We start from the raw sequence: 19,520 nt of genomic DNA, 5'->3' as shown, positions 1-19,520 counted from the left end.
TAAGGCAAATGCTAATAGCCATGAAAGGAGAAATCAATAGTAACACAATAGGGAGACTTTAACACCCACTTACATCAATGGACAGATCATCCAGACAGAAAATCAATAACAAAACACAGGCCATAAATGACACATTAAACCAGATGGACTTAATTGATATTTATAGAACATTCCATCCAAAAGCAGCAGAATACACATTCTTCTCAGGTGCACATGGAACATTCTCCAGGACTGACCACATGCTGGACGACAAAACAAGCCTCAGTAAATTTAAGAAAACTGAAATCATATCAAGCATCTTTTCTGACCACAACGCTAAGAGATTTGAAATCAATCTCAAGAAAAAAAACTGTCAAAAAAATAAGTGGAAGTTAAACAATATGTTACTAAACAACCAATGGATCACTGAAGAAATAAAAAAAAATACCTAGAGACAAATGACAACAAAAACATGACTATCAAAAACCTATGTCACGCAGGAAAAGCAGTTCTAGCAATGAAGTTTATAGCAATAAAATCTTACCTCAGGAAACAAGAAAAATCTCAAACAACTTAACCTTACACCTAAAGCAACTAAAGAAAAAAAAAAAATAAACAAAACCCAAGTGAGTAGAAGGAAAGAAATCATAAAGATTGGAGCAGAAATAAATGAAATAGAGATGAAGAAAACAACAGAAAAGAGCAATAATGAAACTAAAAGCTGGTTCTTTGAAAAGGTAAACAAGACTGATAAACCTTTAGCCAGACTCATCAAGAAAAAAAAGGGAGGGCTCAAATCAAGAAAATCAGGAGTGAAAACAGAGAAGTTACAACAGACACCACAGAAATACAAGGGATCGGGGCTTCCCTGGTGGCGCAGTAGTTGAGAGTCCGCCTGCCGATGCAGGGGAAATGGGTTCGTGCCCTGGTCCGGGAACATCCCACATGCCATGGAGCGGCTAGACCTGTGACCCATGGCCTCTGAGCCTGCGTGACCGGAGACTGTGCTCCACAACGGGAGAGGCCACAACAGTGAGAGGCCCGTACTGCAAAAAAAAAAAAAAAAAAACCAAATACAAGGGATCATAAGAGACTACAACAAGCAAGTGTATGCCAATAAAATGGATAAACCTAGAAGAAACGGGGACAAATTCTTAGAAAGGTACAAGCTCCCAAGACTCAACCAGGAAGAAATAGAAAATATGAAAGGACCAATCATAAGTACTGAAACTGAAACTGTGATTAAAACCTCCCAGCAAACAAAAGTCCAGGACAAAATGGCTTCACAGGCAAATTCTATCACACATTTAGAGAAGAGTTGACACCTATCCTTCTGAAACTATTCCAAAAAATTGCAGAGGAAGAAACACTCCCAAATTCATTCTACAAGGCCACTATCACCCTGATACCAAAACTGGACATGGGTAACACAGAAAAAATTACAGGCCAGGATCTTTGATAAATACAAACACAAAAATTCTCAGCAAAATACTAGTAAACCGAATCCAACAACACATTAAAAAGGTCACACACCATGACCATGCTGGATTCATCCCAGGGTTCCAAGGATGATCCAACATACATAAATCAATAAATGAGATACACCATATCAACAGAAGAAAGGAAAAAAACCTCATGATCATCAATAGATGCAGAAAAAGCATTTGACAAAATTCAACATTCACTCATGATAAAAACCCTTATGAAACTGGGTAGAGAGGGAACATAGCTCAACATAATAAAAGCTATTTATGACAAACCCACAGCCAATATAATATTCAATGGTGAAAAGCTGAAAGACTTCCTGCTAAAATATGGAACAAGACAAGGATGCCCACTCTCACCACTTCTCTTCAACATAGTATTGGAAGTCCTAGCCACAGCAATCAGACAAGAAAAAGAAATAAAACGTATTTAAATGCGTAGGGAAGAGATAAAATTGTCATTATATGCAAATGACATAATATATGTAGAAAACCCTGAAGACTCCACACTAAAACCACTAGAACTGATAAATGAATCCAGCAAGGTAGCAGGATACAAGATTAACATACAGAAATAGGTTGCACTTCTTTACACAAACAATGAAATATCCTAAAGGGAATGTAAATAAACAATCCCTTTTAAACTCTGACAAAAAAATAAAATACTTAGAAATAAACCTCACCAAGGAGGTGAAAGACTTATATGCTGAGAACTACAAAACATTATTAAAGGAAATTAAAGATGATTCAAAGAAATGGAAAGATATCCCATGCTCTTGGATTGGAAGAATTAATATTGCTAAAATGGCCATACTACCCAAAGCAATCTACAGATTTAATGTGATCCTTATTAAATTACCAATGGTATTTTTCACAGAAATAGAACAAATAATACTAAAATTTACATGGAACCATAAAAGACCCAGAATTGCCAAAGCAATCCTGAGGAAAAAGAAAAAAGCAGGAGGCCTAACACTCCCAGACTTCACTACAAGGCTACAGTAATCAAAACAGCATGGTATTGGCACAAAAACAGATATACAGATCAATGGAACAGAAGAGAGAGCCAGAAATAAACCCACACACCTGTGGCTTAAAGACCTAATTATAAGACCAGACACTGGGAGTTTCCTGGTGGCCTAGTGGTTAGGATTTGGCGCTTTCACTGCAGAGGCCCAGGTTCAATCCCTGGATTGCACCATCCTGCATGCCGCGTGGCATGGCCAAAATGAAAAAAATAAAGAAGAAAGAAAAAGACAAGACACCATAAAGCTCCTAGTAGAGGACATAGGCAAAACATTCTCTGACATAAATCATACCCATGTTTTTTTAGGTCAGTCTCCCAAGGCAATAGAAATAAAAGCAAAATAAACAAATTAGACTTAATCAAACTTATAAGCTTTTGCACACCAAAGGAAACCACAAACAAAATGAAAAGACAACTTACGGACTGGGAGAAAATATTTGCAAATGATGCGACTGACAATGGCTTAATTTCCCAAATTTGCAAACAGCTCATACAACTCAATAACAAAAAAAACAAACAACCCAATAAAAAATGGGCAGAAGACCTAAATAGACATTTCTCCAAAGAAGACATACAGATGGCCAATAGGCACATGAAAAGATACTCAGTGTCGCTAATGACTAGAGAAATGCAAATCAAAACCACAATGAGGTACCATCTCACACCAGTCAGAATGGCCATCAATAAAAAGTGTACAAATAGCAAATGCTGGAGAGGGTGTGGAGAAACCCTCCTATGCCGTTCCTTAAAAAACTAAAAATAGAGCTACCATAGATGCAGCAATCCCATTCCAGGGCATATATCCGGAGAAATATATCCAGAGAAAACCATGGTTTGAAGGGATACATGCCCCCCAGTGTTCATTGCAATGCTGTTTACAATAGCCAAAACATGGAAACATAAATGTCCACTGACAGATGAATAGATAAGGAAGATGTGGTACATATATACAATGTAATATTACTCAGCCATAAAAAAGAATGAAATACTGCCATTTTGCAGCAACATGGATGGACCTAGAGATTATCACACTCTAGGTATAATAGTAAGCGAAGTAAGTTAGAAAGGCAAATACCATGATAAAACTTATTATGTGGAATCTTAAATATGACACAAATCAACATATCTATGAAACAAAAACAGACTCACAAATATAGAGAACAGACTTGTGGTTGCCAAGGGAAGGGGGGGTAGAAGAGGGAATGAGTGGGAGTTTGGGATTAGCAGAGGCAAACTATTATATATAGGATGGATAACAACAAGGTCCTATTTTATAGCACAAGGAACTATATTCAATATCCTGTGATAAACCATAATTGAAAAGAATATGAAAAAGAATATATATATGTATAACTGAATCACTTTGCCATACAGAAGAAATTAACAAACATTGTAAATCAACTACACGTCAATAAAATTTAAAAAAAACACTCCCAGGTTGCCCACTCTCACCACTCTTATTCAACATAGTTTTGGAAGTTCTAGCCACAGCAATCAGAGAAGAAAAAGAAATAAAAGGAATCCAAATAGGAAAAGAAGAAGTAAAGCTGTCACTGTTTGCAGATGACATGATACTATACATAGAGAATCCTAAGGATGCTACCAGAAAACTACTAGAGCTAATCAATGAATTTGGTAAAGTTGCAGGATACAAAATTAATGCACAGAAATCTCTGGCATTCTTATACACTAATGATGAAAAGTCTGAGAGTGAAATTAAGAAAACACTCCCATTTACCATTGCAACAAAAAGAATAAAATATCTAGGAATAAACCTACCTAAGGAGACAAAAGACTTGTATGCAGAAAACTATAAGACACTGATGAAAGAAATTAAAGATGATACAAATAGGTGGAGAAATATACCATGTTCTTGGATTGGAAGAATCAACATTGTGAAAATGACTATACTACCCAAAGCAATCTACCGATTCAATGCAATCCCTATCAAATTACCACTGGCATTTTTTACAGAACTAGAACAAAAAATTTCACAATTTGTATGGAAACACAAAAGACCCCGAATAGCCAAAGCAATCTTGAGAACGAGAAATGGAGCTGGAGGAATTAGGCTCCCTGACTTCAGACTCTACTACAAGGCTACAGTAACCAAGACAATATGGTACTGGCACAAAAACAGAAATATAGATCAATGGAACAGGATAGAAAGCCCAGAGATAAACCCACACACATATGGTCACCTTATCTTTGATAAAGGAGGGAAGGATATACAGTGGAGAAAAGACAGCCTCTTCAATCAGTGGTGCTGGGAAAACTGGACAGCTACATGTAAAAGTATGAAATTAGAACAATCCCTAACACCACACACAAAAATAAACTCAAAATGGGTTAAAGACCTAAATGTAAGGCCAGACACTATCAAACTCTTAGAGGAAAACATAGGCAGAACACTATACGACATAAATCACAGCAAGATCCTTTTTGACCCATCTCCTAGAGAAATGGAAATAAAAACACAAATAAACAAATGGGACCTAATGAAACTTAAAAGCTTTTGCACAGCAAAGGATACCATAAACAAGACCAAAAGACAACCCTCAGAATGGGAGAAAATATTTGCAAATGAAGCAACTGACAAAGGATTAATTCCAAAATTTATAAGCAACTCATGCAGCTCAATAACAAAAAAACAAACAACCCAATCCAAAAATGGGCAGAAGAACTAAATAGACATTTCTCCAAAGAAGATATACAGATTGCCAACAAACACATGAAAGAATGCTCAACATCATTAATCATTAGAGAAATGCAAATCAAAACTACAATGAGATATCATCTCACACCGGTCAGATTGGCCATCATCAAAAACTCTAGAAACAATAAATGCTGGAGAGGGTGTGGAGAAAAGGGAACCCTCTTGCACTGCTGGTGGGAATGTAAATTGATACAGCCGCTATGGAGAACAGTATGGAGGTTCCTTAAAAAACTACAAATAGAACTACCATACGACCCAGCAATCCCACTACTGGGCATATACCCTGAGAAAACTATAATTCAGAAAGACTCATGTACCAAAATGTTCATTGCAGCTCTATTTACAATAGCCAGGACATGGAAGCAACCTAAGTGTCCATCAACAGATGAATGGATAAAGAAGATGTGGCACATATATACAATGGAATATTACTCAGCCATAAAAAGAAATGAAACTGAGTTATTTATAATGAGGTGGATGGACCTGGAGTCTGTCATACAGAGTGAAGTAAGTCAGAAGGAGAAAAACAAATACCGTATGCTAACACATATATACGGACTCTAAGGGAAAAAAATGTCATGAAGAGGTTAGTGGTAGGACGGGAATAAAACACAGACTTACTCGAGCATGGACTTGAGGATATGGGGAGGGGGAGGGGTGGGCTGTGACGAAGTGGGGGAGTGGCAGGGACATATATACACTATCAAATGTAAATTAGATAGCTGGTGGGAAGCTGCTGCATAGCACAGGGAGATCACCTCTGTGCTTTGTGACCGCCTGGGGGGGTGGGATAGGGAGGGTGGGAGAGAGGGTGATGCAAGAGGGAGGAGATGTGGGAGCATGTGTGTATGTATAACTGATTTAGTTTGTTGTAGAGGGAAAACTAACACACTATTGTAAAACAATTATATTCCAATAAAGATGTTAAAAAAAAAAAAAAAAAAAACACTCCCAACAAACAAAAGTCCAGGACCAGATGGTTTCACAGGCGAATTCTGTCAACATTTAGAGAAGAGTTAACACCTATTCTTCTGAAACTCTTCTAAAAAAAAAAAGCTGGTTCTTTGAGAAGATAAATAAAATTGATAAACCATTAGCCAGACTCATCAAGAAAAAAAGGGAGAAGACTCAAATCAATAGAATTAGAAATGAAAAAGGAGATGTAACAACTAACACTGCAGAAATACAAAAGATTATTAGAGATTACTACAAGCAACTCTATGCCAATAAAATGGACAACCTGGAAGAAATGGACAAATTCTTAGAAATGCACAACCTGCCAAGACTGAACCAGGAAGAAATAGAAAATATGAACAGACCAATCACAAGCACTGAAATTGAAACTGTGATTAAAAATCTTCCAACAAAAGCCCAGGCTTCACAGGTGAATTCTATCAAACATTTAGAGAAGAGCTAACACCTATCCTTCTCAAACTCTTCCAAAAGATAGCAGAGGGAGGAACACTCCCAAACTCATTCTATGAGGCCACCATCACCCTGATACCAAAACCAGACAAAGACGTCACAAAGAAAGAAAACTACAGGTCAATATCACTGATGAACATAGATGCAAAAATCCTCAACAAAATACTAGCAAACAGAATCCAACAGCACATTAAAAGGATCATACACCATGATCAAGTGGGGTTTATTTCAGGAATGCAAGGATTCTTCAATATACGCAAATCAATCAACGTGATACACCATATCAACAAACTGAAGGAGAAAAACCATATGATCATCTCAATAGATGCAGAGAAAGCTTTTGACAAAATTCAACACCCATTTATGATAAAAACCCTGCAGAAAGTAGGTATATAGGGAACTTTCCTCAACATAATAAAGGCCATATATGACAAACCCACAGCCAGCATTGTTCTCAATGGTGAAAAACTGAAACCATTTCCACTAAGATCAGGAACAAGACAAGGTTGCCCACTCTCACCACTCTTATTCAAACTAGTTTTGGAAGTTCTAGCCACAGCAATTAGAGAAAATAAAGAAATAAAAGGAATCCAAATAGGAAAAGAAGAAGTAAAGCTGTCACTGTTTGCAGATGACATGATACTATACATAGAGAATACTAAGGATGCTACCAGAAAACTACTAGAACTAATCAATGAATTTGGTAAAGTAGCAGGATACAAAATTAATGCACAGAAATCTCTGGCATTCTTATACACTAACGATGAAAAATCTGAGAGTGAAATTAAGAAAACACTCCCATTTACCATTGCAACAAAAAGAATAAAATATCTAGGAATAAACCTACCTAAGGAGACAAAAGACTTGTATGCAGAAAACTATAAGACACTGATGAAAGAAATTAAAGATGATACAAATAGGTGGAGAGATATACCATGTTCTTGGATTGGAAGAATCAACATTGTGAAAATGACTCTATTACCCAAAGCAATCTACAGATTCAATGCAATCCCTATCAAATTACCACTGGCATTCTTTACAGAACTAGAACAAAAAATTTCACAATTTGTATGGAAACACAAAAGACCCCGAATAGCCAAAGCAATATTGAGAATGAAAAATGGAGCTGGAGGAATCAGGCTCCCTGACTTCAGACTATACTACAAGGCCACAGTAATCAAGACAGTATGGTACTGGCACAAAAACAGAAATATAGATCAATGGAACAGGATAGAAAGCCCAGAGATAAACCCACACACATATGGTCACCTTATCTTTGATAAAGGAGGGAAGGATATACAGTGGAGAAAAGACAGCCTCTTCAATCAGTGGTGCTGGGAAAACTGGACAGCTACCTGTAGAAGTATGAAATTAGAACACTCCCTAACACCACACACAAAAATAAACTCAAAATGGGTTAAAGACCTAAATGTAAGGCCAGACACTATCAAACTCTTAGAGGAAAACATAGGCAGAACACTCTATGACATAGATCACAGCAAGATACTTTTTGACCCATCTCCTAGAGAAATGGAAATAAAAACAAAAATAAACAAATGCGATCTAATGATACTTAAAAGCTTTTACACAGCAAAGGATACCATAAACAAGACCAAAAGACAACCCTCAGAATGGGAGAAAATATTTGCAAATGAAGCAACTGACAAAGGATTAATATCCAAAATTTATAAGCAACTCATGCAGCTCAATAACAAAAAAACAAACAACCCAATCCAAAAATGGGCAGAAGAACTAAATAGACATTTCTCCAAAGAAGATATACAGATTGCCAACAAACACATGAAAGAATGCTCAACATCATTAATCATTAGAGAAATGCAAATCAAAACTACAATGAGATATCATCTCACACCGGTCAGATTGGCCATCATCAAAAACTCTAGAAACAATAAATGCTGGAGAGAGTGTGGAGAAAAGGGAACCCTCTTGCACTGTTGGTGGGAATGTAAATTGATACAGCCACTATGGAGAACAGTATGGAGGTTCCTTAAAAAACTACAAATAGAACTACCATACGACCCCGCAATCCCACTACCGGGCATATACCCTGAGAAAACCATAATTCAAAAAGAGTCATGTACCAAAATGTTTATTGCAGCTCTATTTACGATAGCCAGAACATGGAAGCAACCTAAGTGTCCATCAACAGATGAATGGATAAAGAAGATGTGGCACATATATACAATGGAATATTACTCAGCCATAAAAAGAAATGAAACTGAGTTATTTGTAATGAGGTGGATAGACCTGGAGTCTGTCATACAGAATGAAGTAAGTCAGAAGGAGAAAAACAAATACCATATGCTAACACATATATATGGAATCTAAGAAAAAAAAATGTCATGAAGAGTTTAGTGGTATGACTGGAATAAAACACAGACCTACTAGAGCATGGACTTGAGGATATGGGGAGGGGGAAGGGTAAGCTGTGATGATGTGAGAGAGTGGCAGGGACATATACACACTACCAAAAGTAAATTAGATAGTTAGTGGGAAGCTGCCGCATAGCACAGGGAGTTCACCTCTGTGCTTTGTGACCACCTAGAGGGGTGGGATAGGGAGGGTGGGAGGGAGGGTGACGCAAGAGGGAAGAGATATGGGAACATATGTATATGTATAACTGATTCACTTTGTTGTAAAGGAGAAACTAACACACTATTGTAAAACAGTTATACTCAAATAAAGATGTTAAAAATTTTTTTAAAAATAAAAGAATGAAATAATGCCATTTGCAGTAACATGGATGGACCTGGAGATTATCATACTAAATGAAATAAGTCAGACAGAAAAAGACAAGTATCATATGATATTGCTTATATGCAGAATCTAAAAAATTAAAAAATGATACAAATGAACCTATTTACAAAACAGACTCACAGACTTAGAAAACAAATTTATGGTTACCAAAGGGGAGGGATAAATTGAGAGTTTGGGATTGACATATACACACTACTATATTTAAAATAGATAATCAACAAAGACCTACTGTATAGCACAGGGAAATCTACTCAATATTCTGTAATAACCTATATGGGAAAAGAATCTGAAAAAGAATGGATATATGTATATGTATAACTGAGCCACTTAGCTGTACAGCTGAAACTAACACAACACTGTAAATCAACTATACTCCAATGCAAAATAAAAATTAAATTTGAAAAAATAAGCAAATTTTAAAAATAAAAATAACTGCTCAAAAACGCAGGTTTAACACTACTCTGGCAAATTAACTGGGTTCAAGGCTGAACATAAACCAAATATCTAAGTATCAAAAATGTTTTATCAGAGGGGGAGGAAAAGAAAAATTCAACAAAACTCCAAGAATCATACCATTTTTGCCATGAATGAGGTCATCTACCAAGGGATTAGCCACAACATCAAAGAGCTCCTTCTGGGTGGTATGAGTGCCAAATACTTGTTTAAATGAATACTGAGTCTGTGGAGAAGGAAAGAAATAAAAAGCACATAAACGGAATTCCACTATAGCTAGGCTAGAAATATATCTGTTTAAACATATTCAGATGTTTCCTTATGAACAATTAGATCTAGACATGAAAAAAATGTCAATAGTCTTTAAACTTGGAATCTTTAAAAAATTCATGATATACTTAAATTATACCAATTATAAACTGGTAAATATTTAGTTATAACTACTGAAGAGACTGTAGAAAAGTCTTGTCTACTAATGTTTCATAGACTAAGGCTGATTTTGTTTTAATTAAGTGACAAAGGAGTTCAAAAGGTATTACGATTCAGTCATAGACTTGTGAAAATCCTCAAGCATTACTTCATATACTATTTTACTGCTATCTATTTTTCTTTATAAAGGTGTCATCTAAAATGGTATAGCAGTATAAAATCAAGAGTTTTGATGCACTGCTTTTTTAAAACTAGAAAATAACTGTCAATATAATCTCATCTGAGTTTTTTTGTTTGTTTTTGGCTGTGCCACAAGGCATGCAGGATACTAGTTCCCTGACCAGGGATATAACCGAGTGGAAGCATGGAGTCTCAACCACTGGACCACCAGAGAAGTCCCTCATCTGAGTTCTTCTATGAAACAAATTTTAAATAAACTGTGACCTTTAAAAAAGCAATAATACTTCAATTATCAAATCTTTCAAAATATGACTATTATTATAAAGCACACCTACATTATCAGAAATATTACCAAACTCCTACTTGGAAAATAAGACTGGGGACTCATGTATATATTTCAAGATAAATTAAAATGCCCTAATTGTCCAGGGACTGGAGTTCTATTCTTTCTATTTTTGTTATCTTCTAGCTTTATTAGTTTGTAGACATTGCAATTGTTCCTATAGGCTTCCTGAATTTCTTATAGTTTTTGCTCCATGAATGTCAATGCTATTATTTGGTACATGAGTATTCACTAGAATTTATTATGGATTATAGCCTTTGTCACGTGGCCCCTTTTCCCTGTTTTATATGTTTTCTCTTAAATTCAACCTGCTCACATATCAATAACATGACCCTTATGTTTTTAAAATTAGCAGTTTTGTCCCCCAAAAGGAGACACGTATAGATTAGGACTCAAATACATCATCATCATCATGACAACAACAACTTGCACTTAACACTAACCATGTCCCAAGCGCTGCCTCAGCATATTAGTGAATCATCGTTTTTACAACCTTTGGTGTAGGTACTATCAATTATTATGGCTCATTTTATAACTTGTTGAAGATCACACACCTACTTCAGCTAAGCTAACTCTCACCTTTGTAGAAGTTTTTATTCCAATCCTGTAAAACAGCTTTAGAGTTCACAGAAAGAACAAAGAATCTTAGAACTGAAAAGATACATACAGGTTAGTGCTGACGGGTCAATAAGATGACCTCCAAGTCCTCATGAACAATCCCCACCCTCTTCCAGGTGAAGAAAACTGAGGCAAGAAGGAACTTGCCCAAGCTCATGAAGCTAATTAGTGTCAAAGCCATTTCCATTCCAACACTTCTTCCATTATCCAGTGCTGCCTTCTGTCAAAAAGCACTGAGAACTTTTAATCCCCACCAAACCTTTAGTACTATTTACACATACATGAAATTAACTCTAATAAAGAAGTAAAATTCAATAAATCAGTTCTCAACTATTTTACATTCTCAAAGGCCTACTCCTCCATGAAGCCTTCCCAGACCATTCCTTCATGCTTAATCCATATCTGAGTGTTTGGCAAACAGGACAGATAAGGTACATATGCCCTAGAAGTGTATATTACACCAGGGGAGAGACAATAAACAAGTAAATAAATCTATAGTTTGGGGTAAGTGCTGTCAAGGAAGTATAGAGAGTACAGACCAGGAAAGAAGTGGGAGGGGTGCTACTGCTGATGGGGGTAATCTGGACACACTCTCAGAGAAAGTGATTTAAGCTAAAAACCTAAGCATGAGGAGACATCCTGCTAAGAGCTAAGGGAAAAGCCCTGAGGCAAGATTCTGGCTTATCCAAGCAATTTAGGATTGTATGAGTACTAAGAAGTGAGGTGGAGAGAGAGAGAGAACAGGAAGATTATGCAGGATTGTGCCCATTTAAAAACCTTATTCCTTAGAAGGTTTTAAACAGGAAAATGGTGACAGGAAGAGGGGATAAATTAGGAGTTTGGGATTAGCAGATACAAACTGCTTTACATAAAATAGATAAACAACATCCTACTGTATAACACAGGCAAGTGTATTCAATATCTTGTAGTAAACCATAATGGAAAAGAATATGAAAAAGAACATATACATAAATGTATAACTGAATCACTTTGCTATATACCAGAAGCTAATACAGCATTGTAAATTAATGGTACTTCAGTTAAAAAACGAAAAAGGAAAATGTGAGGTCTGATTTCTGCTTTAAAAGATGACTGGCTGCTCTGTAGCAATGAATTAGAGAAGATTCAGAGTGGAAGCAGGTGGTCCAGCTGGCTTCAGCATAGTCTTGCTAATGTTACTCAAAGTGTAGTCAGCAGGCAGGCCAATGCCCCTCTGAGAGATGTCTGTCTCCAGTCCAGGGGGAGGTAATTACAGAGATGGAGGGTAAATGCTTAGAACCTCTGTAGCCATTTCACAGGGCTGCAACATCCCAGCATGTGATCAGTGGGGCTTATCTCTGAACAGATTATAAACCAGTCCTCTGCTGTCTAACTTTGCCTAACAGTTGTTTAACAGTTTCTTCTGGCAAAGCTGCACAAAAGTATCAGTCACCATGCACTGAAAATAAAAATGCTGTTTCTTCACCACAGTTTGAGAAGCACTTGTCTCCGTAATTAATAACAGGCCTCAGACGAGGGTAGTGGCAGTGGAGATAGAACTGAAAGGACAGTTTCAAGATACACACTGGAGTAGAACTGATAGGATCTACTAATGAATGGGATATGCAGGGGGGACAAGAGAAAGATAGCGACAGGGTGTCTGGTTTGAGCAAATAGATGGTGGTGGTGCTATTTATTGACAAGAAAAAACAAGGGAGGAAGTGATCTAGAGGGGAAAAAACTCAAGAGTCCTTTTGGACATGCCTGTGTGACATCCAAGCAGTGGACGTTCAAGTTGAGAGTTAGAGAAAAGATTTAGTCTGGAGATAAAAATTCCAAATTATTACCATATCATCAACATGTAAAGCCATGGAAAAGTATAGATAGGGAAGAGAGCTCTGGGTATAACCCAACCTGGTATTTAGAGATTGGAAAAGGAGGCGAAGCCTGCAGATGGTGGCCAGTGAAAGACAGAACATGGAGAATTGGAGCGGAAGACAGGACAGTGCTGCTGAGAAATAGATCATAATGAAGATAAAGAGGTGTCCATCACATCTAGCAGCAAAGAGGCCACTGGTGGGCTTTTGACTAGCAATCTCCCTCAAGTAGTGTACACGAAACAGTGAAGGCAGCTTGAAAGAAGAGATGACACCCTGAATTAATCCTTTTTTCTGCATTCCCAGAGTCCATTTCTTTAAACACACCTCTGCCTTACCAATGAGGGTCACTTGCTTAGCATCTGTGCTCCCAACTAAGTTGTAAGCTCCATAAAGGCAAGGACCGTGTCTTACTCAGTTTTTAAAGTCTCCTTCTATGCTCCAGCTTAGCACATGTTTGTCGAACTGAACTCTCTTTGTTTAACATTTTACTAAAAATAAAAACACTTCATAAAAAAAAAACAAAGAAACCAAAAAAAACAAACAAAAAAAACACTTCATAAGAGATCGATACAAGTATACAATGCCTGTTAAATGTTATTTTAATCCCACACATGAAACTCTATATATACATGTAACTGCCTAGCACAATCAGATATCATTCCACATTAAACCATCCCTAATATATGCTCTAAAAAGCAATAATTATCCAATACAAGAAATTAATCATCTGAAAGCAATCTTCTAACTCCAGTATACCAAAGGTGTGTCTGTACAGCCCAGAAATTAAAGACACTTTTGATATGGTGGTTAGAGTGAAGTAAATAATTCTTTCAATAAAGTGGAAACACATGAATGTTGTTAAATGGAAAAAATGGAAAAGCCATTCAGGAAAGAACCTATCAATTAAAAACAGGTGCTTCCAATAGGAATTACCTCCTTATAGTCTCCATTTCGGTTGAGCCTATAACCCTCAGGAGTATGAAGTTGAACTGTTGTATTATTGATCACCTCTATGCAGCACTCTTGCTCTGGGAGGCTCAGCGGGCGTACCCTGCAGTACACCTGAAAATACACGAAGGTGCTTAAAGAACAAAGGATGACTTTTTACCTGACTTTTCAATCATTCATTCAAATATTTGGTCTCTAAACTTAAGTATATATACTTAGAGCTGTGAAAGCCAAGATTTACTACCCTGCTACCCGATCTGCTGATTGTCAAATGCAAACAGATATTTTAGATATGAGAGAATTTTAAATGCACATAATATCAAAACTCTCTCTAAAAATCAAAAACATATCACACAATGAGAATTATTTGAAAAGCTATTAGGATTGTCTGAAATTGGATGTCAATTAAAACTTGCCATCTTAACACTTAATATACTAAACTGTGAGATCTGAAATACGGTCTTTTTTTAAAAAAATTTTATTTTATTTATTTAATTTTTGGCTGCGTTGGCTTCGTTGCTGCACACAGGCTTTCTCTAGTTGCAGCAAGCGGGGGCTACTCTTCGTTATGGTGCACGGGCTTCTCATTGCAGTGGCTTCTCTTGTTGTAGAGCACCGGCTCTAGGTGCGCAGGCTTCAGTAATTGTGGGGCACGGGCTTAGCTGCTCCACATCATGTGGGATCTTCCCAGACCGAGGCTCGAACCCGTGTCCCCTGCATTGGCAGGAGGATTCTTAACCACTGTGCCACCAGGGAAGCCCGAAATGTGGTCTTCTTAATCAGTGATAGGGTTGGGGAAAAACTCTTCAGTACTATATGCAAAGCATCTGGTTCCCACAACTCAAATCAAGAGATACATTCCAGGGCTTCCCTGGTGGCGCAGTGGTTGAGAGTCCGCCTGCCGATGCAGGGGACACGGGTTCGTGCCCCTGTCCGGGAAGATCCCACATGCCGCGGAGCGGCTGGGCCCGTGAGCCATGGCTACTGAGCCTGTGCTCCGCAGCGGGAGAGGCCACGACAGTGAGAGACCCGCGTACCACAAAAAAAAAAAAAAAAAAAAAAAAAAAAAGAGCGAGAGATACATTCCAGTGCCAATGAAGGTAAGATTTTAAAACCCCAGAGCAAACCACCTTTCTTTTATTTGCCATTTGCTTTTTAAAGCAAGTTCCCAAGCCTGCATGAAGAATTCTCCAAGATAGCTAAAGAATATTTTTTCATTATCTAACTTTTCAAATATAATTAGTTATAGGAAGTATGCAACTGACAACCAAACACTTCATTTTACTGGGCTAATGTATCCTACATAGAAACAAAGTTTCAAAGCTGGAACCAGCCTAAGCAATTTAGTATCGCCCTTTTAGCTAAATGTTCTTTGACTCCACATCCATGTCTCCATCCCTTCCAAGCATTAGCATAAGACATAAAAGGACTGAAGAAAGAAGACACACACAAATTCACAGGGAGACCTTACCCCAACGGGGTCTTTAAGACTGGTTTGGGATCCTTTTTTCACTGGTGGTTTCCTGGGTGTCTTGGTTCTCCTGGTCATAGATACAAAAAAATTTCAGTTCAACACTAACATATAAAAACTTCACCTGTAATTCATACAGAGACGACCTTCCTAGGGTTTATAAAATTATTCTTTAGCAGTTCCACAACACTATATCCCAAATAACATGAATAAGAATAAATTTCCTTAGTAGAAAAGTGTTTGTGGCATGGATAACCCAAAAGTAATTAAAATTTGGCTTAGGAGACATTTTTGCTACTAAAAAATAGAGATAACAGGCCCAAAATGGGGTCACCTGTGCTAAGCCCCACATCACCAAACTGAGACTTCATACCTAACCTATAGTTCCAGCCTCTCCCAGGAGTAGAATCTTAAACCAATCAATCTGGAATCACCTGGTCAGCGCTAGTGAGGTAATCTGCCTGATAGACCCCTGCCATCCACTAAAGGATGTTCACCTTGCCACATACAATCCACTCATTGCTAGTATAATTCCCTTGTTCAATCCCCCTCTGCCTATAAAAAAACTTCCATTTTGTACAGCTCTTAGGAGCACCTTTCTGTGCACTAGATAGATAGGAGGCTGCCTGATTCATGAATCATTGAAAAAAGCCGGTAAGATCTTTAAAATTTACCTAGTTGAATTCTGTTTTTTAATATCTATTTATAGTTCTGTATGTAAAATAGCTTATTTTCTTGAGCAACAATTTTACAGACACTACAAATTTGAAAAATCTACAGATAGCTGACCACACTTATCTCGAAAGTCATTTATGTAGATACATAAGCACACATGCTGTGCCAACAGCCCACTGCCAAGGCAGACTGACAAGTGATTAACTTCAATAAATTATAAAAATGCAGATGGAGGAATCCACTCTTTCATCAAAATTTGTCTTTACTTCCAAGGAACAAGGGATTATTGAATTCTCAAAACTATCATCCTTTGTCCTCAAACAAAATGTGGTCCCCAAACTGCAATTTCGTGCTCTCTTAAGTAGAGACAGTAGAAAAAGATATTTTGATTTATTCACCATTTCTCTAGCATGCCACTCTCCTCTTTCCCCCATTTATCTATAGACTAGAAAAACATTTAACACTAAGTGAAATTACTGGCTTGGATTTTAGGTTATTAAAATACTTTTTTAACCCCTTCCCAGATGAAACAAGCAAATTCGTGTTTTAAGTGCAAAATATTACAGTAGGTTTACTTAAACTCAACATTTTTCCTCAACAATTTTGACTTTAGCCTAAGAAAACAAGTTGCCTTTGCAAACGACTAGCTATGTGATGGTGCTAATTATAAACGCAGCCCTCTTCTTTGCACAAGTATTTCGTTACCCAGCAGCAGTCAAGGAATTAGGCTGAGCTGCAAATGTCACCGACTCCGCGAGGAATGTGGGCGTGGGCTTTTGTGTCGGGAGCGGGGCTGTCTGAGACCCAAGAACAGAGCAAAATAACTGGCCTTCACCCGGAGGTGGTCGCGGCCCCCAGGCTACCGCGCTAGGCTAAGAATATCACGCAGTGCGCTCGGACGCCGGGGCTCTCCGGGGGCTGAGACCACCTACCCAACCCCAACCCCAGGACACAACACTCGGCGCACCCGCGAGACGACCCCCGGCCCGCACTAACTCCGCAAAATGCAACCCGCGAGTGCGGGAGGCAGGGGATGGAAAGAGAAACTTAAGAAAGGGTTGAGGCGGAGGTCCCGGAGCCAGGTGGAGGGCGAACTGGCTAACCCGAACTGGGGTTGCCGCCCAAACTTCCCCCTCCTCCCAACTTGGGGCCGACATTTCCTGGCCCAGTGAAACTAGGACGGCGAGCCGGGCGCCCGACTCCGGGCGGCGGGGAGCCGAACTGGGTCGAGGCGGACGGGGTCTCCGCTCCCGGGCTCCCCCTGGGCGGTCCTGATGGGGGCTCCCTCCCACTTTAAGGGCCGCGGCCCGGAAGACGCGGGGCTCGGTACCGACGGCGTGTCCCGGGGCCTGCTGCGGCGTGAGGAGACGCCGGCCCCGGCTCCGCGGCCCGGTACTCACGCTGGCTTCATGGCAGCAGGCTCCGCGATGCCCAGACGTGCGAGCGGGACGCCGAACTCGGTCGGGCGGGCTGGCGAGGACCGGCACTCGGCAGCTCAGGAGTGTCGCTCAGAAATGCCTGGAGAAGCAGCTCCGGGACCAGGTGAGCTCACGCCCGGCGCATTTCAAACGGGCCAATCAGCGCCCGGAAGGGGCGGGGCCTCAGGAAGCGCCTGCGTCTCCGGGCGCTCGTCTCCTAGGCGACCGACGCAGAAAGGGCAAGGGCTGTCTGCGTGTCTGGGCTTCAGGGCTGGAGCGGGAAGCGGAGCTCAAATATTAGAAAATACAACCCCTTGAATTTTCTGATGACACTGAGAGTTTCTTCTCCCACAGCACAAGAAGTCCAATGGAAGGGCAAATCCAGGGTTGATTCAGAAGTCAGCAGTGTCGTTCCGGCCCAGGAGTGTCCTATCCTTGGGCTGTACCCTGCGCAGAGACTCAGACTCCCTCTCTGGCTTCCAGAGCATCACAACACCTTGGCTTCCTTTCTGTCTCTTCTTCACCCTTCCTGGGATCTCCCTCTCTGAAACCTCCAGCTCTTTCCAGAACCAGTCTTTTCTAAGATGAACTGATTCTATCTCACTTCGACATTTGCACCTAAACTGATGACTATCAAATATGCATCTACATCTGTGCTCTCATGGAACTATAGTCCCATCTCCTCAACTTCCTATAGGAGCAGACACCAATAAGGATACACATAATTAATATCCTAGGCCCATAATGTTCCACATAAAGATGGTTCCAATCTCTGCTGTTACAAACATACAGTGAATAAACTTGGAAATTCATCATTTTACACAGAATGGCTGTGTTAAAGAGTATATGTGTATGTAATATTTCACAGGTGTTGCCAAATTGTCCTCCATAAAGGTTGTCCAAAGGCACAATCCCACCAGCCATGTATGAGAGCACCTGTTTCTCCACAATTCTCAGATAGCAAAGTGTTACCAAACTTTTCTGTGACTGTTGATCTAATAGATGAAAAAAAGTCACCAATTTAAATTTCTCTTCTCTTATGATGAATGAGCTTGGGTGTCTGTACCTATGTTCAATAGCCATTTGTGTTTCCTTCTTTGAGAACTATGTTCATATCCTTTGCCTTCTTGTTCTATTGAGTTGTTAGTTTTTCTTATTGATTTGTAAAAGCTCTTCACATATTAAGAAAATTGGTCCTCATCCAAAATCTGATTTCAAAGATTTGTATAGTTCATAACTTGATTTTTATTTTAATTAGTTTATGTTGTTTTGTGACAGCTTAGGAAAAAACTTAAGGTAGCCAAATTTATCAGCCTTTTCTTTTGGGGCTTCTGTTTTGTGTCATACTAGAAAAAAGTCTTCCCCACTCTAAGATAAATTTTTTAAATCTTTTATTTTTCCTAGTGCTTTTATTGCTTTGTTTTTTATGTTTAAGTCTTTGAACCATTAGAAAGTTATTTGTTGTCAAATGAGAGGTCTGTATTATTTAGGAATTGGGCTGGGCTGCTGGCCACTTACCTCTTAATTACACTGCAGCCTGGCTTTGGCCTCAGTCTTTCCACTGGAACTCTTCTCACCAAGAACACCACCTCATTGATGCTAAATCTATTTGACCTTTCCCCACCCTTATCTTACTTGACACACTAAAAAAATTTCCCATTCCTCTCTTCCTGTGCCTTTGTTTTTCCTCCTAGCTTTCTAACCCCTCTTTCTCAGC

General features: G+C 38.9%; 1 protein-coding gene across 4 annotated transcripts in view; it reads right to left on the bottom strand.

Moving 5' to 3' along the window:
• KIF23 (kinesin family member 23) overlaps positions 1-17,964 on the bottom strand; it is a 38,089-nt gene extending 20,125 nt beyond the window's left edge. The window contains exons 1-4 of one of the 4 annotated variants that reach the window (XM_059056053.2): positions 17,786-17,964; positions 15,711-15,780; positions 14,225-14,353; positions 9,983-10,088 (exon numbers count right to left, since the gene is read on the bottom strand). In XM_059056053.2, the coding sequence (XP_058912036.1) occupies positions 9,983-10,088; positions 14,225-14,353; positions 15,711-15,780; positions 17,786-17,796 (316 nt within the window). In that variant the 5' untranslated portion in view covers positions 17,797-17,964. The remainder of the gene's footprint in view (positions 1-9,982; positions 10,089-14,224; positions 14,354-15,710; positions 15,781-17,785) is intronic. The other 3 variants (XM_059056054.2, XM_067029259.1, XM_059056057.2) reach the window with 3 other exon arrangements.
• Positions 17,965-19,520: the final 1,556 nt, after the last annotated feature.

This window comes from Kogia breviceps, chromosome 3, assembly GCF_026419965.1.
Source record: "Kogia breviceps isolate mKogBre1 chromosome 3, mKogBre1 haplotype 1, whole genome shotgun sequence".
Taxonomy (NCBI): domain Eukaryota; kingdom Metazoa; phylum Chordata; class Mammalia; order Artiodactyla; family Physeteridae; genus Kogia; species Kogia breviceps.
This window is presented reverse-complemented; position numbering and strand designations above follow the sequence as displayed.